The sequence below is a fragment of the Schistocerca americana genome, chromosome 3, assembly GCF_021461395.2.
Source record: "Schistocerca americana isolate TAMUIC-IGC-003095 chromosome 3, iqSchAmer2.1, whole genome shotgun sequence".
NCBI lineage: Eukaryota > Metazoa > Arthropoda > Insecta > Orthoptera > Acrididae > Schistocerca > Schistocerca americana.
Genome location: NC_060121.1, coordinates 929626733 through 929652827, shown reverse-complemented (window position 1 = coordinate 929652827; position 26095 = coordinate 929626733). Strand labels below are relative to the sequence as shown.

General features: G+C 38.4%; 1 protein-coding gene across 1 annotated transcript in view; it reads right to left on the bottom strand.

Annotated features, from left to right (window-relative positions):
• Positions 1-26095, bottom strand: part of LOC124605573 (F-box/LRR-repeat protein 4) — a 164898-nt gene that overhangs the window by 48550 nt on the left and 90253 nt on the right. The window contains exons 7-10 of the mRNA XM_047137350.1: positions 18842-18966; positions 18400-18509; positions 18000-18161; positions 2716-2881 (exon numbers count right to left, since the gene is read on the bottom strand). Of these exons, the coding sequence (XP_046993306.1) occupies positions 2716-2881; positions 18000-18161; positions 18400-18509; positions 18842-18966 (563 nt within the window). The remainder of the gene's footprint in view (positions 1-2715; positions 2882-17999; positions 18162-18399; positions 18510-18841; positions 18967-26095) is intronic.

Genomic DNA, 26095 nt, shown 5'->3' with positions numbered 1-26095 from the left:
CTTCATCTCCGAATAACTACTGCAACTTACATCCTTCTGAATCTGCTTAGTGTATTCATTTATTGCTCTCCCTTAACAATTTTTACCCCTCACACTTTTCTCCAGTACTGAAGTGGTGATCCCTTGATGTCTCAGAATGTGTCCTATCAACCAATCTCTTCTTCTAGTCGGTTGTGTCACAATCTCCCCAATTCGATTCAGTACTGCCTCGTTAATTAAGTGATCCACCCAGCTAATCTTCACCATTCTGTAGCACCATATTTCAAAAGCTTATATTCTCTTCTTGTCTATACTGTTTATCAACCATGTTTCACTTCCACACATGGCTACACTCCAAACACTTTCAGAAAAGGCTTTCTAATACACTTATATTTGATGTTAACAAATTTCTCTTCCTCAGAAATTTTTTTCTTGCCACTGTCAGTCTACATTTTATATCCTCTCTACATTTTATATCCTCTCTACTTCAGATATCATGTTATTTTACTACCCCAAATAGCAAAACTCATCTACTACTTTGAGTGTCTTGTTTCCTAATCTAATTCCCTCAGCATCACCTGACTTAATTTGACTAAATTCCATTACCCTTCCTGGCTATTCCATTATCCTTTCTGGCTATTGTTGATGTTCATCAAATACCCTCCTCTCAAGACACTGCCCATTCCATTCAACTGCTCTTCTCAGTCCTTTGCTATCTCCAACAGAATTACAACGTCATCGGCAAACTCGAAGTTTTTATTTCTTCTCCCTAAACTATAATTCCTTCTCTAAATATTTCTTTGGTTTCCTTTACTGCTTGCTCAATGTTGAGATTGAATAACATAGGGGATAGGCAACAGCTCTGTCTCACTCCCTTCTCGACCACTGCTTCCTTTTCATGCCCTTCGACTCTTGTACCTGCTGTCTGGTTTCTGTACAAGTTGTAAATAGCCTTTCACTCCCTGTATTTTACTCCTGCTAACTTCAAAATTTGAAAGAGAGTATTCCAGTCAAAACTGTCAAAAGTTTTCTCAAAGTCTACAAATGCTATAAACATAGGTTTGCCTTTCCTTAACTTATCTTGTAAGATAAGTCATAGGGTCGGTATTGCCTCGTATGTGCCCACATTTCTCCAGAATCCAAAATGATTTTCCCTGAGGTCTGCTTCTACCAGTTCTTCCATTCTTCTGTAAAGAATTTGGGTTTGTATTTTGCAACCACGACTTATTACTCTTACAGTTTGACAATATTCACACAGTTGGCATCTGCTCTCTTTGGAATTGGAATTATTATATACGTCTTGAAGTCTGCGGGTATTTCGCCTGTCTCATACATCTTGCTCACCACATGGAATAGTTTTGTCATGGCTGGCTCTCCCAAGGCTATAAGTAGAACAGACAGAATGTGGCCTACTTCTGGGGCCTTGTTTTGACTAAGGTGTTACAGTGGTTTGTCAAATTTTTCTCTCAGTATCATGTCTGCAATCTCATCTTTATCCATGTCCTCTTTCATTTCTGTAATAGTGTCTGCAAGTTCTTCTTCCTTGTATAGACCCTCAATATACTCCTACCAACTTTCAGCTTTCCCTTCTTTGCTTAGGGCTGGTTTTCCATCTGAGCTCTTGATATTCATATAGTTGCTTCTCTTTCCTCCAAAGGCCTGTTTAATTTTCATGTAGGCAGTATCTACCTTTCCCCTAGTGATAAATGCTTCTAACCCATTACATCTGCCCTCTAGCCATTCCTGCTTAGCCATCTTGCACTGCCTGTCAATCCCATTTTTTAGATGTTTGTATTATCTTTCACCTGTCCCATTTACAGCATTTTCATCCTCTGCTGCCTTCACTACTTCATCTCTCAAAGCTACCCATTTATCTTCTACTGTGTTCCTTTCCCCTGTTCCAGTCAATCGTTGCCCAATACTCCCTCTGAAACTTTCAACAACCTCTCATTCTTTCAACTTATCCAGGTCCCATCACCTTAATTTCCAGTCCCCCTTAACAATTAAATTTTCGTATCCATTACCTAACTGAATTATTTATTTTATCTCATCATAAATTTCTTCAATCTCAATCCGTAACAATTTACCAAATGAGGCGACACAATATAAGACATTGGAATTGCACTCAGGACCATCATGATTTCAATTCCTATCCAGATTTAGGTTCTCCATGGTTTCTTTGGAAAGGACATGAAGAATTTCTTTCCCTAGTCCACACCTGTCCCCTGTCTCTAATGACTTTGTTAATGATGACACGTTGAACTGTACATCTTTCTTCTTTAATAAAATCTTTACAATACTGGGGTCATTATAGATGAACCACTATCTTAACTGAATATGGACTGGGCAAGGAAAAGGTCTAGCTTTCATTCTCACATTAACTGCCATGTTGAATATTGTGAACAACATTTTACTGTTAACTTCTTAAGAACTCAGCAACAGGTCTTACTGACTGCTTGTTGATAGCAGTGACAGGATTGTGCAAGCACCTCTGAACAACAGTTTGTAACTGGATGTCACAAAGTGTTATGTATCTATAATGGTAATGAAGAAAAGTGCAGTTTCACTACAGCGAGGATGAGTCCCATTTTCGCTAAACAAATATGGAAAACTACCCAAAAACCATACTCATGCTGGCCAGTGTATGAGAACAACAGTCATTAATCTGCACACAAATTCAAATTTCAATAAAAATTACACGTAAGGATATTACTAAGTAAAACATTATTGACTTACCACCAACCAAAATCTACTTCTTCTAATTTGTGGCATTGGCTCAGTGCCTTCATTCCAACTGATGTCAATGAAGTTGCTTTCCAAAAGTCAACAGATATTAAATCCTTGTTGTATTCACCCAAAATTGCTGCTATTTTATCCATGTCTTCCACATGCACACAAGAACCTGCAAGAATTTTACTTGTTGTATCACCAAATAACAAATGCCTTGACAGTTTTCTACAAAACAACAGTGAACAAACTAATGAAGCAAGGAAAAGTAACAATTATTAACACTTATAAGATGAACTGTCACAAAAGTAAAATAAGGGTAATGGAATGTAGACTAACACAGGTGGTGCAAAGGGAATTAGATTAGGGAATGGGGCACTGAAGGTAATATAAGAGTTTTCTTAATTCCAGGCCAGAATAGCTGACAAAGGTAGAAGTAATGCAAACGTAAGCTGTAGACTTCCAAGAATAGGATCCCAGGGATCCTGTGCTCGAGATTGTCCTTAACAGGGTGTAGCATCTCCTTTATCATCTTAGAAGGTTGGAGAACAAATCTTACGCCTCGTCTTTCCAGAGCTCAACCTATTTTGCCGGATGTAGTGCTGCAGAAAGGAATGAATGCAATTGATGGCTCATCATATCTATGTTCGACATTTTCACATTCCCTTTTCTTAAAGAACACTGAACATCGCGTGATCCATAGCTATTTTTATATAACATGTGCTTAAGGTGATAAATTTCAGAATTCAAGTGGTCTTTGTCAGAAACAGTTATTGCTCTGTGTATTAGTGTACTTAAAACTGCTCTCTTCTGAAATGAATAGTGAGAACTCTAGGCACTAAGACGTAAATCAGTGTGTATTGGCTTGTGCTATACTGAGTTGCCAAGGTATATGTCCGACTTTCATTGTACAAAATCTCAGCAGTGTAGGGAAACAAGCTCTCGATGCACAGAAGAGCCAGAGGTATTCACTACACTGGTTATGTTACGACAGAAATGGTGGCCCCACCAGCACATGTTGACACCATCTGCGACAGCACTGCATAATTACCAAACAATCAGAAGCCATCTAGGGCTGTGTAAGGCCATCACAGTAGCAGATTTGACAGTCAGTTGCTCCTGATGATGATGATGGGAGTAATTATCGAAAGCTTGAGGTTTTACCGTCAACTGATGTAGCAAGAAGTCCGAGAATATTTTTGAATGGTCCAAAATGTGCTGGGACTTTCAAAACTGAGTTAATTAATTCAGCAATAAGCAAATCTTTAGAGCCACAGAATAACGAATTACTCCATGTCATTCTTACTGTTTTAGAAACATGGCATTTTCTCTACGCGGAGAATAACAACGCCCTGCCATTACAATTGCCTTTAGTACTCTAGGTCTTCAAATTCAACTTTGAACTCAAGTTAGAATCTTCATATTGGTCTGATGCTTCTGGCAAATTATCATGCTCCTGTGCATGGTGATACCTCTGAGTTCACCACAACACTACTTTTCTCAACACTCCATCACTTGAAGCAATAGTCAACTCATGTATAATAAGCTCACCAGACAAAATATTAGTCACTCTCTTCAAACAGCACTCTGGTCACTTTCACTGACTAGTTTAGAGCACTGTAGGTAGTGTAGAACGCACATTATCACTAACAATTACATTTTAATAACTGTTGCAGATATGGTTCGTGTATCTATCACAGTAATTTCTGTGTGGCTGTAATGACAGAACAAGTTCTTTCCAATGAGCAGTTGGAAGCATTAGTAAATGCATCTGACAGCGAGGAGAATATTTCTGAAGAAGAAAATCAAATCAATGTTGACAACACTGATCCTTCATCTTATTAAAAAGACATGGCAGATGCTGATGCCTCTAATAACAATTTGCAAGCTGTTCAACTGACTCACACTAAAAACAAAATCACATGGAGCTTAGAACCTTTTCCGTGAACTGGAACAGCATCTAATGCAAACATTATTGAACTGACTCCCAGTGCAACAGAATACACCATCGCCAAGGTAAGTGATGTAAAATCATCTTTTCAAATTATGTCAAACAATAAAGTTCAGAGCATTATGGTGGAGATTAATAATATTGAGAGTCAAAGAGTTTATGGAGATGGTTATTACTGGCTGGTGTGAATAAATCATATGGTGAATCAACAAAGAATCTCTGGTATCCAGAAACATATAGAGCCATCTTTCCTGCTGTAATGTCACTAAAATGGTACTGTTGCATCTCACGTATTACATTTCGATGACAAGTCTGATTGAAGAGCACGAAGAGTAAATGACAAGTTGGTATCTATAAGAGTGAAAATACTTTCAAAATTATATAATCCTAGCACATATGTAACCGTAGATGAATATCTGGTAGCTTTCCGAGAATGCTGTCCATCCAAACAATATGTACTGAGCAAAGCCTCGGAATATGTGGTAAAAATATGGACACTGTGTGATAGTACTACTTCTTATGTTTTAAAGATACAAATCTCTACAGGAAAATTACTTGGACAAGCACATGAGAAAAATCAAGGTATGAGGGTTCAATGGAGCTGATGTATAAGGTAAAAGGACAAAACATCACCTGACAATTTCTTCACATCATATGCATTACGCTAAGGACTTCTCAAAAGACATCTTGCAATTCTGGGGACTGTCAGAAAAGATTAGCCTAAAATTCCTAATAATATATCAAGTAAAGATAATGTTCATAGTTCAAAGATCCTTTTTACTAAGGATACCACCACTGTATCTTATGTTCCAAGGAAGAACAACCAGGTTGTCCTAATGAGCACAATGCACAACAGTGAGGAAATAAGCAACAGAGAAGACAAGAAGACGGAAATGTTATTGGATTCCATTCCAAGTAAGGTAGCAACTGACCTATTGTATGCACTTATTGGCACCTACACATGCAAGAGAAAAAACCTACCACTGGCCAATGATCATCTTCTACAATATTACTGACACTTCTGCCTACAATGCTTTTGTGGGGTGGAGAGAAATAAATCAAGGGTTGAAAAAAATGTTCTTTGGAAAAGAAGATTTCTCAATGAATTGGGAAAGCTCCCAGTTACTCCTTGTGCTGAAGCCAGAAAAATTTTGTCACGAAATGAACAGTCAGCAGCCACTGTTAGAAGAATACAAACAGGAAGTCCATCAACACCAAGTTCCAGAGGTGGCAACCAAAACTGCAAACATGCCAGATGCAAATTCTGTCCGTAAAGTTGTGACAACAAGATACCAATGAAATGCTCAAATTGTAACACACATTTGTAAAGCTCACGCTAGATACCAATGCACAAATAGTGGAATTAAGTAATACTCTCAAATATTCCTGTGGTGGACGGTTTATATGCTAAGTAAAACTCTATTGCGCAACAGCTCATTGAGGACCAGATCTTACATCACTGCTGAGATTGCAGGCATATAATACTGTAAAATTTGTTTACACTGTAACGAATAAACCTACTTTTAAAATTGTAACACTTTTTAAGAACTTATAAATGCCCTTTAAATACCATACCGGATCATCATGATCTGAGAGAGCATGAGTGTACAGCTTTCTTAAGGAAAGTGGCAGAGTTAAGTGGGTCAATGCGTGGACACAGAATTGCAGAAAGAAGCTACTGTGTTTGGACTTGCCTGTGATTATAAAGTGAATGCAGTTGGCTGATTTGTTGAAGTATCAGACTGTCCAATATGTCTACCACTAATGGGACCACTGATGAGTGTCCCTCCTTGACAGCAACAATCAGTTTCAAGCCAACACAAACTACTGCTGTTAGTGAATTCAGGTCCATCCCAACTAGCTTCCGAGCAAGCAATGTGAAAGGAACTGCTTGCAAGGGACATTTGGAGTTGGGCACCTCAGAAAAGGCTGCAGTTCACAGCAGCATATAAAAGTGCAAGTATTCAATGGGCCATACAACACAGAAATGGGAGGCATGTAGTGTGGTACAAAAGTTTTGACCAGCTCAGGTATCATGTCCACATATAAGCACATGGCAGTTATTTTAAACTTAGCAGCACTATTGAATTTTAAAAGTATTCAAACTTTCCTAGGCAAAATACACTACTATGCAAGGTTTATCTCTCAGGCTGCCAGTATAACATGTCTGCTTAACCAATTACACCCAAATGGACCACAGTCTATATGAATGCCTGTTAACACAGTCATGCAATTGTAGCTTCAGGCAGCACACCTCTACTCCCAAAATTCAGGCTCAACCCACCCTTCCCTGTCATTATAGCAATGGATGCCTCATCATATGGCATGGGGATGGTGCTCTTCTAGAATGACAAATCAGGTAAAGAGACACTTAGCGTATTTACTCGAATCTAAGCCGCGCTCGAATCTAAGCCGCACCTGAAAAATGAGACTCAAAATAAAGGAAAAAAAAATTCCCGAATCTAAGCCGCACCTGAAATTTGAGTCTCGAAATTCAAGGGGAGAGAAAAGTTTTAGGCTGCACCTCCAAATCGAAACAAAGTTGGTCCATTGTAGTATGAGACACAATTCAGGTCGAATGAATGACAATACAGCTACAGTAGTTTGGTTCGAGTCGTGAGCTAAGCAGGTAAGCTTTACCACGTAGCCATTGCTATGCGTCAGGCGCTCCGTCCGTATTTATACGGGTACCCTTCATTTTTCACGTGCTTCGTCTGGTTTGAATCGATTGCTTATTTTGCTTTGATCTGATAAGTGCCGTTTTCTTTGTTATAAGTGTTTACGTCACTCTAAGCTGAAAATGCATTACTGTACTGTATCATGCATTGTTTGTCGCATTCTGATAGTGCATGTTTACGACCTGTCGCCGCTCGCGGCATGGCTTGCTTTTGTGCGCGCTACCGCCGCGTACAATTAAAAAAAAAAAGAGAGAGGAATCGTCTCATTAGCGAAACAATGGCAAGAGACTGCTATTTTTTGTTACTTACACTGTTGCTTTCTTTGATAATGATAAACAAGAACCAAATAATAAACTGCGTATGATACAACATGTTCTGAACGAGAGTTAGGCAAAATTTTTCTCCGTTTGAAAATCTTTGCGGCCGCTTCTTTAGTACATCAAATTCTGCACAGAAATTAGAGTCATCTTAGATTTTAAAATCTAGTCAGTTGCCGTGCTTCATTTCTGACTGTATCACTATTAGGCATAAGAATAATACGAATATAAAAATGACACGATACGTATATTCTTCCGCGTTTGCTGTTGTCTCACTCTAGTTTCGTAATTTATTAGGCAGACAGGATTTAAATGAGATAGCACAAACACGAGCGCTACATATATTCGACGGCAGAAGTTAGTTGTGGCGGCACCTACCAATATTTTTCAGAACTTCCGCATGCTTTGCACTCGATTCTAAGCCGCAGGCGGTTTTTTGGATTACAAAAACCGGAAAAAAAGTGAGGCTTAGATTCGAGTAAATACTGTATCGCCTTTGCTTATAAAACACTGGTGGCAGTGCAAAGAAACTATTCACAGATTGAGCAGTCAGGCCCTGCATTTATCTACAGAGTCATCATGTTCCACACATGGAGCCAAATTTCACCTGGTTATGGATTGTATGCCTTTGGTAGCTACTTTTGTCCCCAAGTATACGTACCTGAATGAGCAGCACATCTGTAATGTTGGGCATTGTTACTTAGTTCTTACAGTTATAAAATACAGCTATATAAAAATAATATATGGCTCCGAAAGCTTGCCAATCAGAACAGTCTTTTATGTGTGTGTTCTTCTGCCGCTTGGTGAGTAAATTTTTTATCTATACAATTACATAATTTTAAAAATAATTACCAGGAACCAGGAAACTCATTAGTACACCAGTGGAGGCACAGTGTCACAACTGCTGATGGGGACAGGTTTGACAGAAATGCAGACGTATGTTTTGACAAACACATTACCACCAAGCAGGCGACTGACATTTTTCCATCATGGCCATCGATACAGCACAGGCCACTGCTGAGGATCATAGCAAGTACGACAGTGGATGCTTCACAGATGGCCTGCTTGCTTGGCATTTTCTGCCACCACTTGCTTACAAATGTATTTCCAGCTCAAATATTGCAGTGTCATTGTGTGTGCTACTGACGATTAGCAATGGGTATTCATTCACTCACACTCAATGGTGAAGTGTTCAATGAAGCAGCTCAATTTGCCATTCAGCAGCTACTCAGTCCGCTATGCTCCACTCACTCAATAAAGCTACATAATACTTAATAATATTACCAAAATATGGAAGAACTGTGTAGCTTTAGGAATCCAATGGTTTGCACACTTACAGCATCTGATCTAATTTAAGTAGATCATAGTTGAAGAGGACATGGAAAAGATAAACAGAGAAAGCTATCTTTCCTCTTATAATTCAGTCCAAAACAGGATGCATATGTTTACCACTGCCAAGATGATCTATATACCTACCTTAATCAACTTATCATAAATTTTCCTGTCAATATTATTTTTGTGGAGAGTAATAATCCTTTAAATTCACTGGTACAATTCCTGGTAAAATCTCTCTTTTATTTGGAAAGTAGTTATTGTATCTGTTTGCTGTTATCTGTTATACTATGGCTAGCAACTTGCAATTACAGGAAAATAGTGAAATTTGGTGTTTCACTGATATAGGTGATAGGAAAGCCAAGTGCAACTTTTGTTCAAAGTCTACTTCGTATAAGAGAGGAAATATATTTGACCGTGCCCGTCATGTTTGTATGATGCATCCAACAGTGTCTTTGTTTGACAAGCATTTACTGCTTCCTGTTCCTGCACCTTTTGATATTCTTTCAGAAGATAACCCAGACAATCTGCAACCAACATCAGCAATTGTCAGAACCGAACAGCAGTCAGTTCCAGAGTATAACAGTACCACTTCAATAGCAGTAAGCCGACCTCAAAATCAAGGAACACTTTCTACGTATTTTGCAAAGCCTCTTCCAACCAAAAGAAATCAGGAGATAGATGTCACACTTCTGGAGTCTGCAATGAAAGATTATGTACTGTTTAGCATAGTTAAGAGCAAACATTTTTCTAAAGTTCGTAGGTAAAGTGAATGGTGCTTACACAATGCCAGTATGGAATACCATTTCCAAAACACTTCTCCAACAACAATATGCCATGATAAAGGGAATGGTGAAAACCAACATCAATTCCACAGAAGCAGTTGTGTTGACAATGGATGTGTGGACTTCAATCAGAAATGAGAGGTATCTGATGTTGACAGCACACTTTGTTAAGGACCTGGAGCTGGGTATTCCCCTACAGTGATTACAATACAGTGAAAGGCACACTTCAGAAAATCTCACGGACGAGCTATGATCTGTTACCACGAAATGGGGCACTGAACTGAAAGTCATGTGTATAGTTAGTGACAAAACTGCTAATATTGTGGCAGCTATAAAACTCATAGCTTGTAAACATATCCCCTGTTTTGTACACATCCTGATTTTTTTTAAAAAAAGTTCACGCCAGTATGAAACTCAAAAAGATGCAGGAACAGTTGAAACACTGACACTAAAACAGGATACCATCACAATGTGGAATTCAATCTTTGCTGTGCCACAGAGAATAGCTGATGTCAAGAATTCCCTGATGTTACTTGTAATTATCAATTATCCAGGTCTTCCAAATTTGGCCACAGACAATATAAGACAAGCCTGTGAAGTTCTGAAAGTTTTCAATGGCTGTAAAATGAAGAAATGAGTAGGGATCAGGTGGTCAGTGTGTTGAAGTTTATACTCCTCAACTGGTAGCTGAAGAGCTAAACCAGAATTTCACGGTAGAAAGGATAATCCTACTTTTCCAGAAATAACTTTATTGGATTCTTCATTCAAATTATATGGATTTTCTGATAAAAATTCTGGTGGGAAAGTAAAATTAAGCCTGATCAGGCACTGTGAGAAATACGTGATGCACACATCGACGGCTACTGCAAAAATCCAAATCCCTGTTTCAATCACTGACTCTACTTCTTGTCTCTGGGTTGAATTTGATGAGCTGTTTTTTGAGCTGTAGAGTAATACACACCCAAGAGATACTGCAGTAGTGGAAGTGGACAAATATTTGCAAGAACACCTATTACAGTGGCATGGCAATATACAGGGTGATTCAAAAAGAATACCATAACTTTAGGAATTTAAAACTCTGCAACGACAAAAGGCAGAGCTAAGCACTATCTGTCGGCGAATTAAGGGAGCTATAAAGTTTCATTTAGTTGTACATTTGTTCGCTTGAGGCGCTGCTGACTAGGCGTCAGCGTCAGTTGATGCTAAGATGGCGACCGCTCAACAGAAAGCTTTTTGTGTTATTGAGTACGGCAGAAGTGAATCGACGACAGTTGTTCAGCGTGCATTTCGAACGAAGTATGGTGTTAAACCTCCTGTTAGGTGGTGTATTAAACGTTGGTATAAACAGTTTACAGAGAATGGGTGTTTGTGCAAAGAGAAAAGTTCTGGACGGCCGAGAATGAGTGATGAAAATGTAGCACGCATCCAGCAAGCATTTGTTCGCAGCCCAGGAAAATCGACTCGCAGAGCTATTCAATTACAATTACAATTCATATTTCAGCAGGATGGAGCGCCACCACATTGGCACTTATCTGTCCGTAACTACCTGAACGTCAACTACCCGAGGCGATGGATCGGCCGCCAGGCAGCCCGTGACAGAGCACTTCATCACTGGCCTCCAAGAAGCCCTGATCTTACCCCCTGCGATTTTTTCTTATGGGGGTATGTTAAGGATATGGTGTTTCGGCCATCTCTCCAAGCCACCATTGATGATTTGAAACAAGAAATAACAGCAGCTATCCAAACTGTTACGCCTGATATGCTACAGAGAGTGTGGAATGAGTTGGAGTATCGGGTTGATATTGCTCGAGTGTCTGGAGGGGGCCATATTGAACATCTCTGAACTTGTTTTTGAGTGAAAAAAAAAAAAAAAACCTTTTTAAATACTCTTTGTAATGATGTATAACAGAAGGTTATATTATGTTTCTTTCATTAAATACACATTTTTAAAGTTGTGGTATTTTTTTTGAATCACCCTGTACTTCAGTGGTGGTCTGAACGGCTGTCTGTATATGCCTCATACACTGAACTTGCAAAAACACAACCTCCACACTGTGTGAGAGAGTGTTATCGAAGTCAGGACACCTTATAACAAACAGAAGGAATCGCCTGACAGGAAAAAGAGTGGAACAAATGATGTTTTTAAACACAAGTATCTGAACATTAGCTTCAGAAGTAAAAGCAAGTCCATTTATTTTTATTCATATACTAATTTTTGATTTAATTAGGCTAATCCTCAAAGTGTCATTTAGTGCAAATATGTAAGTAATGTATACAAGATAAATATTCCTACAAGGAGGATTCTCTCTTCATCGTGGATTCTGCACATGCTTCAGTTCCAGACTCACGAGGTAAGTTGTTTGCTTGCACGCTTGCTGTCTTCACACTGTCAGTGTCTTTGTTTATATCTTTAATGGTGTATGACCACACTGGCAGATAGGATGTCACTGTGACATGAAGGGGGAAGAATCATGCAGCACCGACATAGAGAGAGAGGGAAAGAGGGAGAGTTAGTTAATTGGTTGCGTGTTCCATTGATCAATCGCACGTTATGGTAGCTGTTATGATGTGGAACGTGTGAAGTGCACAAGATGAAACAAGATTTTTTAATATATCTATATTACAGTACAGAGTTAAAGTTTAATATTTCTATTATTTACCCCATTCCCTTATATGGCACAACATCCGTATACTATATTTATAGATTTATTTATTCCCATGCAAGAATCCATCTATGGTATAGAAGGAGTTGTCAGGGACATATGATTTCAATTTATTTTTGAAGCTATTACTGCTGCCTGTCAGACATTTTATTTCACCAAGTAATTTGTCAAAAATTTTTATAGCAGCATATTTTTCCCGCTTCTGTGTCAAAGATTGGTTGAGTAAAGGATAGTGTAAGTCTTTCTTTTTTCTGGTATTATAATCATGAATGTCACTGTTGTTTTTAGACTGGTCCATGTTGTTGAGAACAAATTTCACTAGTGAGTAAATGTATTGTGATGCTGCTGTAAGAGTTCACAATCTTTTAAAAAGATGCCTACAAGATGAGCGACTACGAACCCCACACATTATTCTAACCACTTTCTTTTGAGCAGTGAATACTTTTTGTCTAAGTGCTGAGTTAATCCAAAATATTATTCTGTATCACATCAGGTGAAAGTATGTTAGCTTACTAATTTCTATATCCTCAAAACTGGCAATTATCCTGATTGCAAAAGTTGCTGAACCTAGTTGCTTTAGAAGACCCAAAATATGAATTTTTCCAATTAAGATTCTCATTGATATGTACACCCAAAAACTTAGTATGCTCTACCCTGTCTACTGACTTCTGTTGATGTGTTATATTTATTAAAGGATCTGTACTTTTTGCAGCAAAAAATTGGATTTACTGTGTTTTTTTCAAAGTTTAAAGCAAGCCTATTTGCTGAAAACCAATTAATGACTTTTCCAAAGACCTTATTTGCATAATTTTCAATTGGAGTTTCTTTTACTGGATTAATAATGATGCTTGTATCATCAGCAAACAGTGTCAGTTCAGCTTCTTGTTTCAGATAAGAAGGGAGGTCATTCACATATATCAAAAACAGACGAGGACCCCTGACTGAACCCTGTGGAACACCTAATGTAATTTCACCCCAGTTAGGTGAAGTGGCAAACTTATTTAAATCACTTGACCCATATAAAGAAACTTTTTGTTGTTGTTGGTTGGTTGTTTTTGGGGAAGGAGACCAGACAGCGTGGTCATCGGTCTCATTGAATTAGGGAAGGATGGGGAAGGAAGTCGGCCGTGCCCTTTCAGAGGAACCATCCCGGCATTTGCCTGGACTGATTTAGGGAAATCACGGAAAACCTAAATCAGGATGGCCGGACGTGGGATTGAACCGTCGTCCTCCCGAATGCGGAAACTTTTTGTTTCCTGTTCTGTAGGTATGACTTAAACCACTCATATGCTATTCGATTTATACCGTCGAATTGTAATTTCTGTAACATAATGTCATGGTTCACACAATCAAATGCTTTTGACAAGTCACAGAAAATGTCTATTGGTGACATTTTACTATTTAAAAACTCTATTATGTGGACAATGATATAAAACCCACTTCCTTTCGTCTTCCCCTCTCCTTCCCTCTTTCCTGATGAGGCAACAGTTTGTTGCGAAAGCTTGAATTGTGTGTGTGTGTTTGTGTTTGTTTGTGTATCTATCGACCTGCCAGCGCTTTTGTTCGGTAAGTCACCTCATCTTTGTTTTTATCTATTATGTGGACAGTGACATTGTATATTGCTGTCTCTGTGGAACAGCATTTTTGAAATTGGAACTGTGATTTACTAAGTATCCCATTACTGTTGAGATGGCTAACCACTCTCGAAGATTTTTGGAAATGCTGTAAGCAAGGATAATGGCCATGGCTGAATCAAATGAGTTGCGAATGTTATTAAATGTGAGAATCGTGAAGTGTTTGAAATACTAGTTCAATGAAATTGAATGGTTAGCTCACACTTCATACAAGTGAAGCATTCACTTTTAATGACTCAGTCCCAAGCTATCCATCAATCTTGCTGGTGGTGGTGACGAGTGCCGTGTAAATGTTCTCTCAATGAATATGTCCCGTGTTTGCGTCACCACGAACACTGGGACGTGTGCTGGATGAAGAACCTGAGCCTTTGACACGTCAACTGGTCAGCCATTGGCACTGATATTGAAGTCATAGTTCGCAAATGTGCCGTCTGCATTTATCAGCAATTTGCACCATCATGTGTGCCATCTGTACTTATCAGCAATTTCCACTACCATGGAAGTTTGCTCCCTCAGCCTGCATCCACCCAATAGTGGGATCGAATCCGTGCTCACACAATGGGAACATTTCATGACACTATATGGTTAACTATGGACACAATTTCCAGTCACATTCTCATTAACCTCCAGTCAGCCACCACAGACGACATCATCTGGACACTAACAAAATGTTTTGCATTAGAAAACCGGCCATTCACACTGATGTCATGTGATGACCTTCAGTTCACTTCTCAGTTGTTTCAGGTATATGCCAGTGGAATTGGTTTGAGCATCTAACGTCAGCACCATTCCACTTGGCATCAAATGATGAGGCCGAGAGGATTTTGTGAACTTTCCAGTTACAGATGAACAAAGCTGTGGAAGAATCTTCCACAGAAGTCAACCTTACACTTATTTTGAGAACCTGTTCCAGTAGAAAGGTGAAGTCCCACAGACATACTGCCTGACTGCCAACTATGCACCATCCTCCAACTCCTCCATCTGCAGACATGCAGCATCCAGCAAAAAGCCCACCCATCCCATCATCAACACCCCATTTTCAGGTGGGAAACCTTGTCTTGCATCAGTCTGAAGTCTGTTGACATGGTCAAGTGCCCACCATTGACCGCACCAGGAGCACTATTCATTATTGCTACGGTAGCCAGAGAGGTCACGACACCAGAACCAGTTGTGCTCCACAATCCACAACCATCACAGACCTCTTCACCAACAATAGGGTCCACCACAAGAGTGCCACTTACAATTCCGTTCCCATTTCAGCAACTGGCAAAGAACTTGCAGTACCAAGTAAATAGTCATCACAACACCGCTGTCTCCTTGAAGGTCTCTCCCAGCTGGGAAATCACAGACCTTTGTCAGGAGACATTCACCTCTACACACTTGCGGCAGCAGCTCTATGGGATGCAGATTCAACACCAAACCCTGTAATGGATTGGCAGAGTTCACCATCACTACTGACAACCCAGCTGGAGGAGGCACCACAGCAGGCACCTGCAGAGAAGCCATATCCAGTAATAGTCTCTTTTCCCCAAGATGCAGCTGGCATTGGCCTCATTATTTCTTCCAGTATTCACCAGGTTTAGGTGAGAAGACACTGGTTCTTAAGCCAGCCACAGGCATCAATGTGGTCACCACAGCTACCTCATCCTCGCAACCTGCATGATCCATCCAGGCCAACGCACCCTCCAGTCACCTGTTAATGGGGAGACAAATGCTGTGCCCATTGCAATTTTTTTTTCTTTTCTCTCTCTCTTTCTTTTTCTCACAGCAAGTGATTTGAGTTATCATCTTTAACACACACAGAGGGCATATGATGACATCTATAACACTTGAGAAGACTTCAGAAAAATTGCCACTGTAAACTCATTAACAGATAACATTCCAAGCAACAATGGGAAGTGGCAATGTAGCACTCTAGAAAAAAGGAAATTTAATAAAAACAATTTGCAACATTAATATGTAATACAATAATCGTCAGTTTTAAAGTGAGGGGAGCTGTAGAAAAGCACACAGCATAAGGTATGATGCATGAACTAAAGTTTTTGAAATCTATTGGCCACAATCTTTTAAAAGAATTTAGATAAAATTTAGTAGTGACAATCGTGGGACATATGAACAGCTTGCCAGTAATCAAATTCCACAGAAGATAAATAATGGAAAAGTAGTGGTACAAAGAAATCCAGCCAAGCTGCCTGAAGGGTAGTAGTAAATTTTGGGGTTTCCAGGCAATATCTACAGAGACTTTTCAAACTTTATGTTCATTTCTATCTGCATAAATTACAGTGTCGTCCACATCATTAATAGACCAAGACAAGCATCATATAACAGCATTTAATGAAGGGCCTGTAAATGAAAAAAAAATGTACAACAATTTGGTTTTTAGATTAGATACGTTTTCAAATGTATGCTATTGTTAATATTCAAAATTAAGTTTTACAGGTCTCTGAGAATACATGTTCACAAAATTTTTAAGAAAATCATTTTCCTCAGCATACCACGTTCAGTGCTGCAACTGTATGTGCTAATCAATGAGGTTCATAACAAGGCATTGAGATTTATGGCAGCAATTTATCAATAAAATTGGTGACCACTAGATGTGATGGTGGTCACATCTTTTATGGGAGTTACACAAAATAAGAACACTTGACAGGCTAACAATTTGTTTTCAGTACTGCATTAAAATAAACTCTTATGAAAAAAAGTCAACTGCTTTTTGAGTCACCTATCTATTTTCTTAATTGTTTCACTAAACCACCTCTGTAGCCTAGTAGTTAGGAACACTGGTTATTGATGCATCTGTCTCAAGTACCATTCCTTTCATCTCATTTTTCTTTGGTGGAAAGAGCTGGTATAAAATCCACTCTGCCTAGTAAGGCCATGTAAAAAGTGTTCTTGATTAAATAAACATTACAACTGACACTCAAGCCTCCAAAGAAGCATAAAACAGAAAGGCTTACACCATGCTGGAAGCCATACTATATTTATCAAGTCTCTCTACGTTCAAGTTTTCAGTATCACTGGTTTTTGTCACATAAGTCTCATGCTCATTTTTATGGTAATTGCCTTAGGTTCTTCCATGGTGAGAAGATTGGCAGGAGTCATTCAGCTTTATGCATTCAAATGACAATATCCTTGAATAAATAAGAAACTACAGCAAGAAGCAACTGCCTGAGGTGGCATCAGAATGAAAAGCTTGCACCTGGCTGGGAACTACATAACATTTTACTAAAGGATTCTGTCATACGAGAATGAAGAGTGCAAGAAAATAAAAACAGCTTTTCAGTGTTCGCGAAGAAGCAACTTTTATATGGAGCTGAGAGAGAGCCTCAGTCTATGAATACTGACACCTTTGTGTACACCGATAAAGTCTGCAAGTTAGGTCGACTTTTGTCACTCTGATACCTTCTGGCAGTGCTATTTGTCTTGGAAATAGCAATCTACTCTTATTAAACAGATTATGTTTTCTCCAATATGAATGCAGTGTATCTACGCTTTAACAGGTAAATGATGTTCCACTAAGGTTCATGACTGAGCACCAGTTTAATTTGGGCCTCTGGAAAGATACAACTGCAATTTCATTTCGTGACTAGGTACTAGATATAATATCAGGCTGACTGGTGATTAGACTCATTTCTATAAACGATTGCTGTTAAATTTAAACAAAAATAGTGCACTAAATGCAAATATCTTTTACTGGCATTACTAAATAAGGTTCCAACTGTATAAACCAAATGTCTTTTCTTTTTTTTTAATTACTTACTGTTTCCTTGCATTTCTTGCTTATAATTAGTGTACTTCCTAACAGGTGGGAAGTATTGACAATTAAAAACAAAGGCAAAGAAATAAATTTGAATATTCTACATTTTTGAGATTATTCAGCTGGAAACCAAAGTATTTCAACTTTCAAGCAAAATCAATGTCATCATACTTTACCAATGTTCAAGTGCTTCAAGTACTTCAATGCCTTAAGGATATTTTGTAATGGTTCCAGTTCAATTAATGTTCTGTACAGATCCAAGTACTCCAAGTGTTTCAAGTTTGGTACTTTCCTAAACCCTGAATCCAAAACTGAAGTACAATTGCGAAGGCCCAATTCTGTAAAGACAGACAAACAAAATAGCTTAAAAATAACAATAATACATAATTTTATATCTGATATTCATCTTTAATAAAGCTTTGCAGAATTTATCAATGATGTAATGCATCTCAAAAAGTCTTCTAGCTGTAGATTTATAGGAAAATAATATTCATTGAATGTTTTACAAATAAACACAGATTAAAACAATACATTCAATGGAGAAAGAATATTATGAATATAACACAGAACACAAACCTTTCAGTCTAGTGCAAGTAAAAGCTATTTTGGAGAGAGCTTCATCATCAATGAATTTACAAGAATGTAAACGTATATGTGTCAGCTGGCTCCCACAATTACTAATAAACCTGAAATAAATAATAAAAAAAATTATCAAACTTCATCTTTATTACTTTATGTAAGTTATATAAGTACTTCAGGAAGACTCTTTAAGTGAGATTCAGAACACTAAACAATGCAATTCCCAATGAAAGTTGTGAATGACCTTCTTAACACCAGACTGGCATTTACTTCTACGTTGATTACATCCCGGTCCTGCCCAGATTAATCCCTCATAGCACTCATTTTAAAAATATTATGTTAAATCACTGTATCTGCAAGGTATGAATTCTAGTAAGAGGTTAGCTTAAATGGTTAAGAAATCAGAAGATTAAAAAAACCTAAAAATGTGATTACTTACTGAACAAAATCTGCTGACTTAATAGTCTTAGTACCTCCACACCATGACAGATCCAGCTTTTGCAAATGCTGGCAACGTAAAGCTAAGTTATTCAATGTTTGTCGTGTGACACAGTACCAGTATTCCTGAAAAACAGAATTCAGGTTACACCATGATCCTATCTTTCTCCAGATATTATGCCTTAGTACCTAATGGTATCCACTGAAAAACACACATTAGGCGCTGAATAGCCCAAAAGTGCTTGCCATTTAGCACTGTCCAAGAGGTACGTGTGGCTTACCGATGCTTTTGACTTGATGAACTACAACTCTATCTTAACTGTAATAACTGAGCTCCTTACCTACGTATACAAAATTAAGAGGATCATAAAATACAAATAACTTCTTCGCAGTTATGTTTTTACTTTCACTTAAATGAAATTCACATTATTAGAACATGAATGGATCACAATTTATTATCTCTGTCAAAGATCCATGTACTTCACCATCTTGGTTGCTATTTTACTGTTCCCCATTTTTCTAACTGTATGTCCTACATTGAAGGCACGTGTGTTCACCAACCTGACATTTCACATGTCTTATTTCACTTTACATACAGAAACAATTTGTAGTGAATTGTATTACTGTTCCCATACAAGCAATCAAGTTACAAACAAAACTTCCTAAATTCTTTCAAGGTTCACAAACATGTATGATATGACTCTCCTCCTTCAATTTACACTGTGATAAAATGGGTAGCTGAATTTAAACAAGACCATGAAAGAGTTTTAAAAGTTCAGTTGCAAAAGAAATGGTTTAAAAATCCCATGATATGATCTTGGTGAATCGAAGTACAATTGTGTGTGAAACTGCTAAAACTGTTGGGATTTCAAAAGAATGCATCCATTACATTTCACACGAAGAATTGCACATAAGAAAGAATTGTGCAAGACTGGAGGCATATCAACTCAAGACTATTTCCGAACAATGCTTGGCATATTTTTGTAAAAACAAAAGCGTTTTTCTGCATCAGTATTTGACAATGGATGAACTTGGATTGACCATCAAACACTATAATCAAAACAAGAATGGAAACAAAGGTCAGAGGTAACTTCTTCAGCTCCAAAGAAGATGAGCACAATGTCATCACTGGGAAAAGTCATCGCACCAGTGTTTTGGGATGTGAAAGGAAATTATAAATAAACACTTTCAAAAGGGAAAAATAGCTGGGAAACATTATGCTAACCTCCTAACAAATCTGGATGCAAATATTTGAGAAAAAAGAGCTGGTTTGCAGAAGAAAAGAGTCTTCATTAGGACCCAGATTTCCTGTAATATCAAATTAATAATACATGCATAAATATACGTAAAATCCAAAGATTTTTCTTTTTTAAATATAAAACAGAAGTTCACAGTAGGCTAATAAAATGTCTAAGTTAATTCTTAATCGGTGCACTTCTGCTACAAAATACTGAAGTAGAAGTGTTTCCTGTTCAAGTATTTAAGTCATACTGGAATGGGTTGCACAATTCATTATACCATTCTTTTCCAAATTCTTTGTTGCCATGCACAGTTTTTTGTCTGACAACATACTTTTGTAAATAGAGAAGTATCACTCAACTTCACAAGAAGTCAATGGCGCATTTTTATGTGGAGGTATTGTGACAGGAACTATATCCTCATGTGGTTCTACAGTTTCACATTGAAATAAGCAACAGAAAGTAACATGATTTGAGTATCCAGGGTACTTATTCAGCACAGCCAGCAGTTTACTGGAAACTACACTTCTCACTTCACCTGGTACAACACTGATTTCCCAAACTGGATCTTCCACTATCCCCACAGCCTCTTGGAGAGGCATTATCGAAGTCTCCAGTCTCTTGATACTATCAGGAAGCCAGCTGAAGAGAATTGTGATGTACGAAACTGAACTGAGCATTTCAGAACTTTCGAGTGCTGACAAGTATTCACTCACAGACACTGCAGGATCAGAAGAAAAGTTCTCCATCACTGACTTCATGGCCTTAAAGTGCTTAGTGTAGAAAATCAGAACTTCAATTCGTGATACCCACAGAAGTGTCTTTAGGAAGAGGAAAATTGAACTGCAGAATATTGTTCTACCCTTTTAACAAATCTGGACTCAAAAATTTGAGAAAAAAGGCCTGTTTTTAGCAGAAGGAAAACAGTCATAACTCATCACAACACTGTGACTACCCACAACAGTGTCTTCGCAATGGGTAAACACAAGGGACGTTATGATGACATATACACTGAAGAGCCAAAGAAACTGATTAACATGCCTAATATCATGTAGCACCACTGTGAGCATGCAGAAGGGCCGCAACACAACGTGGCATGGACTTGAGTAATGTCTGAAGTAGTGCTGACAGAAATTGACACCATGAATGCTGCAGGGCAGTCCCTAAATCCGTAAGAGTACAAGGGGGTGGAGATCTCTTCTGAACAGCATGTTGCAAGGCATCAGAGATATGCTCCATAATGTTCATGTCTAGGGAGCCTGATGGCAAATGGAAGTGTTTAAACCCAGAAGAGTGTTTCTGGAGCCACTCTGTAGCAATTCCGGATGAGTGGGGGTGTTGCATGGTCCTGCTGGAATTGCCAAAGTCTGTCAGAATGCACAATGGACATGAATGGATGCAGGTGATCAGACAGGATGCTTACATACATGCCATCTGTCAGAGTCGTACTACACATATCAGGGGAGCCATATCACTCCAACTGCTCATGCCTCGCACCATTATAGAGCCTCCACCAGCTTGAACAGTCCCCTGCTGACATGCAGGGTCCATGGTTTCATGAGGTTGTCTCCATACCCGTACATGTCCATCCACTCGATACAATTTGAAATGAGGCTCGTCCGACCAGGCAACATGTTTCCAGTTATCGACAGTCCAATGTCAGTGTAGACACAGGCCCAGGTGAGGCAGAAAGCTTTGGTCGTGCCGTCATCAAGGGTACATGACTAGATATTCAGCTCCAAAAGCCCATATTGATGATGTTTCATGAAATGGTTTGCATGCTGACATTTGCTGATGATCCAGCATTAAAATCTGCAACAATTTGCAGAAAGATGTCACTTCTGTCACACTGAATGATTCTCTTCGTTCGTCGTTAGTCCCATTTTTTCCAGGATCTTTCTCCAGCCACAGCAATGTCAGAGATTTGATGTTTTACCGTATTCCTGATATTCATATTTAATTTTAGTTGACAAGTCTCATGTTCTCAGTTAAAGTATTAGTTTTTATGTTGTTTAATCTTTATCCTTCTGCTCTCTTTGCCCTCCTTCCACATCTCAAACCTTGATTCCATCCCTCAGTATTTAGTAATCCCATTGTAACTCTCTTCTTAAGTTTTCTCTCTTCTTTAATCACTTTTCCGCTTTTTTCATTTTTCCCCAAATCATCACCTTGACCTTATTTGTAGCCCCCTCAGATGCATAACAGCTTCTTGTAACAAAATCTTCTTAACTCACTTAACCTGAAAGACCACTTAATCTTTATTCTAACATATCTGTGATGGTGTTTATTATTAAACTTCCAACTAGCAACACTGTCATTAAAGACAGACCACTGGTACACGTACAGACGATGGGGAAAGGAATCAGTTACACCCTTTTAGAGAAACTGTCCCAGTATTCACGTTATTCGATTTAAGAAAACCAAGGAAAACATAAATTAGGATGGCTGCACTGAGATTTGAAATCTGTCTCTTATGTATGCGAGTCCATGGTCTTAATCACCCCACCACATCACTCTGCCAATAGTGTGTTGAGAATCCACGACTTCCACCTAGTTTCTTCTGAATTTTCAAAGTTTTGCTCAGTTCACTTTTCTCTCTAGATCCAAAATAAGAGAATTTAAGTTTCATTACTTTAAAGTTATATAAACATTTTTTGCTCCTGCCTTATCTACATGACTAAATACATACTTAGAAACACTTACATATACTGCATTGTAGTTTTTATTAATATGAGTATTGGGATATTAAAAACTCATATGAATGTCTAAAGAACATGAAAACATTATTTCAACAATAGAGTACATATTCTCAACCATGGACTGACACACAATGACAAAAGGCAGAAAGCTACACTGTGAACAATTTTGTGTAGGTACATGAATTATCATTAACTTAGGTATGCCGACAAATCATTAGGGAAATGCCCAAAGTGAACAGCAATGCTAATGCATGATTTACAACTGTTTGGGTCATATTTTATGTGCCTGTTCAGAAGTTCTGTAGTATTTTGTACCATTCCTTTCTCATTATTTTTTACATGTTACAAAGGCTCTGTGATGATGTCTTCTACTTGTAATATGTTTCCCATGTTCCATGTGCCATCTAGATTCAGATCTACCACATGTTTAGCTTGGTAATCTTGTCTATCCCGATTTATACCCAATATCACAAAAATGATAGATTGGTATTCACGATATAGTGGAAATGTTGAGTCGCAAACAGGCACAACAAAAAGACTGCTAAAAAATTTCAGCCAAAAGGCCTTCTATACACACACACACACACACACACACACACACACACACACACACACACACACACACACAAAATGGCCACTGCCTCTGGGCACCAAGGCCAGACTAACTGAAATCGATGTGAAAACACAATGAGATCATGATATCAATGACAGAAATAAATAAAATGACTATAATGTGTCCTGCAGGTCGGTGGGCGGATGTGTATGAAGGAGGGGGCATCAGAAGTGATTAGATTAGGTCAGGTTAGAATTTGCGAACTGGAACAAGGAGAAATAGTAGGGGATAGGGAGGGGGGTTGGTAGCATGAGGTGCAAGTTGGTGTGGCATAGGAAAATATAGAAAATAACATGCAAAAATATCCAAGAGTGATGCAGGTAGAGAGATCAATCAGAAGGTCGAGGATTAATGATATCAGCAGAAGTAATGTGGGACATGAGATGCAGTACCAATAACCAGAGCAGTCACATAGCCATGTGTTGTGAGCAGACGAAATTGTTGATGCAGGGTGGCTCATAAGTTGGAGTGTGTGGTGCCGTACACAAGGTGACATGTACAACACGAAAGAAGAGAAAGAAACAGACAGACTCTGAGTAAAGTAATGCGTTAGAAAATAGTAACCAAGGAAAACACTATTGTGTTATGGGGTGGGAGAAAAGCCATTAAGCAGAATCAAACAATGGAAAATCCAGGATGAAATAATGATAACGTTATGAAAAGGTCAGATTGCTACTCATCATACAGAGATGTTGAGTCACAGAGGAGCACAACAGAAATAGTGCTAGGCAAATAAGTTTTCGAAGTAGACACACACACACACACACACACACACACACACACAGTCTTTGGCTGCTGAGTCCCCAATGAAAAGAGAGCAGTCGTGTGCGCATGTGTGTGTGTGTGTGTGTGTGTGTGTGTGTGTGTGTGTGTGTGTGTGCGCACACGAGTTGTCTACTTCAGAAGAAGGCCATCTGGCTGAAAGCTTACTTCTTTAGCAGTCTCTTTGTCAGGCCTGCCTGCTACTTAACATTTCCCATATACAGTGAGCAGCAATCTATCCGTTTCATAATCTTGTCATTATTCTATTCTGGGCTTTCCATTATCCAGTTTCTATCCAGAACTTTTCATTACACTGAACCAGGCAACTTCTCAGGACAACTGGCTCCAATCATGATGTTCAATCACCACTGCTATCTAGCATGGCACTACGTAGTTGTCAGTGGTCTGTTGCACGAGCTGTTGTGCATACAGTTTAACATTATGCAGTCATCACAAAATTATGAATGTTGGAGGTAGTATCAACTTTGCACACAAAGTGCATGAGAACCTGATCTGCTCATTTTTCCAGTTTGCCTGTTGCACAGCTTCAACAATCACCAAGATGCACACAAAATTACATACTAACCTTTCAAGTTAGTCCTTTTAGACCAATGCAGTATGCCCATTGATGCTTCTCCACTGATGTGCAATGCAAAAGAGTGCCTGAAGGCTCTAATTTGATCATGTTAAATAAATAAATTATTTATATGGAAAACCCATAAAATGCCTGAAAGGGCTCATCATAAATAGCTGGAGGTGACACTACAAACAAAAACAATTTATCAATTTTGGTACTTGGGATATATAAAAGGCCTGCAAACAAAAATATGCTGGTTATGGATGAAGTAAGGCAATTTATGATAGACACAGAGGCCTTTAACGAGACTACACAGAAGGAGAAAGGAGGCAGGCAATTGGACAGCTATATTCATTTAAACAGTGGTGTCGATAAAGGCAAGTGAGTGAAGGATGGGGTTTCTATATGTATCAACAAAAATTTAGTTAATACCATTAAAGATGGGATGCTATAGATTGTGAAAGTAGAGCATAGTGAAAGTAGCTTAAGTAAAAGAGTAGGAACTGGTTGTAACTAGAGTGTATGCTCCATCAAATGAGGATGGCGTTATTGCCAAAGATGAGAATGATGAGAAATTAAGCCAAGTGTTGGGGGGTATAAACAGCAGGAAACAGAGAATTCATAGGTAGTTTTAATGGTCATGTTGGGTACAGACTGGTGGATTTAGTTGTGGGACGATATGGAGAAAGTGATGGAACTGATAATGGTGAACGACTTATTGACATATTTCAGCAGTACTCACTAAGGATCCAAAATGATTATTTTAAGCATAAAGATATACATAATTTTACACGGTCACAAGCTGTGCCCCAAAGAAACCCTGTAACTGACTAGATCCTTTTTGCAATTTCACAACTTGAGAGTGTATGAAGGTGCAGAACGGGGTACTACCATTGCCTTCTGAAAACTAAAATATTTTTCCCAATAGTGAAATCTTTTATAAATATGGGAGAATGCAATTATGATGAGGTATGCAAAGTGAAATGAATGAATCAACATTATTCCTGTATAGTTTTGGGCTGAATTTCAAACTGATTAATGTAATAAATTCTTCTGAGAATAATAAATATCAAGATACTGCTAGATTGTACAGAATGCAATAAAGGAAGCTTTGGGAGTATTTAAGGCAACTCAGAAATTCAAAAGAGGAATGAGTGATCGAAAGAGAACATTGAGAAATTTCTACAGGAAAGGAAGAGAGCATACAATATATGGTTAATGTCAAAGAACACGGAAAATAGTAATGAAATGGGGATAATAGATGTAGACACACTGATCACTAAATTGAAGGTGGGAGATGCAGTGAAGCATGGATAACACTAAAATTCCTTTGTTTGTAACAAAATAGGAAGAATTCCATTTGCCT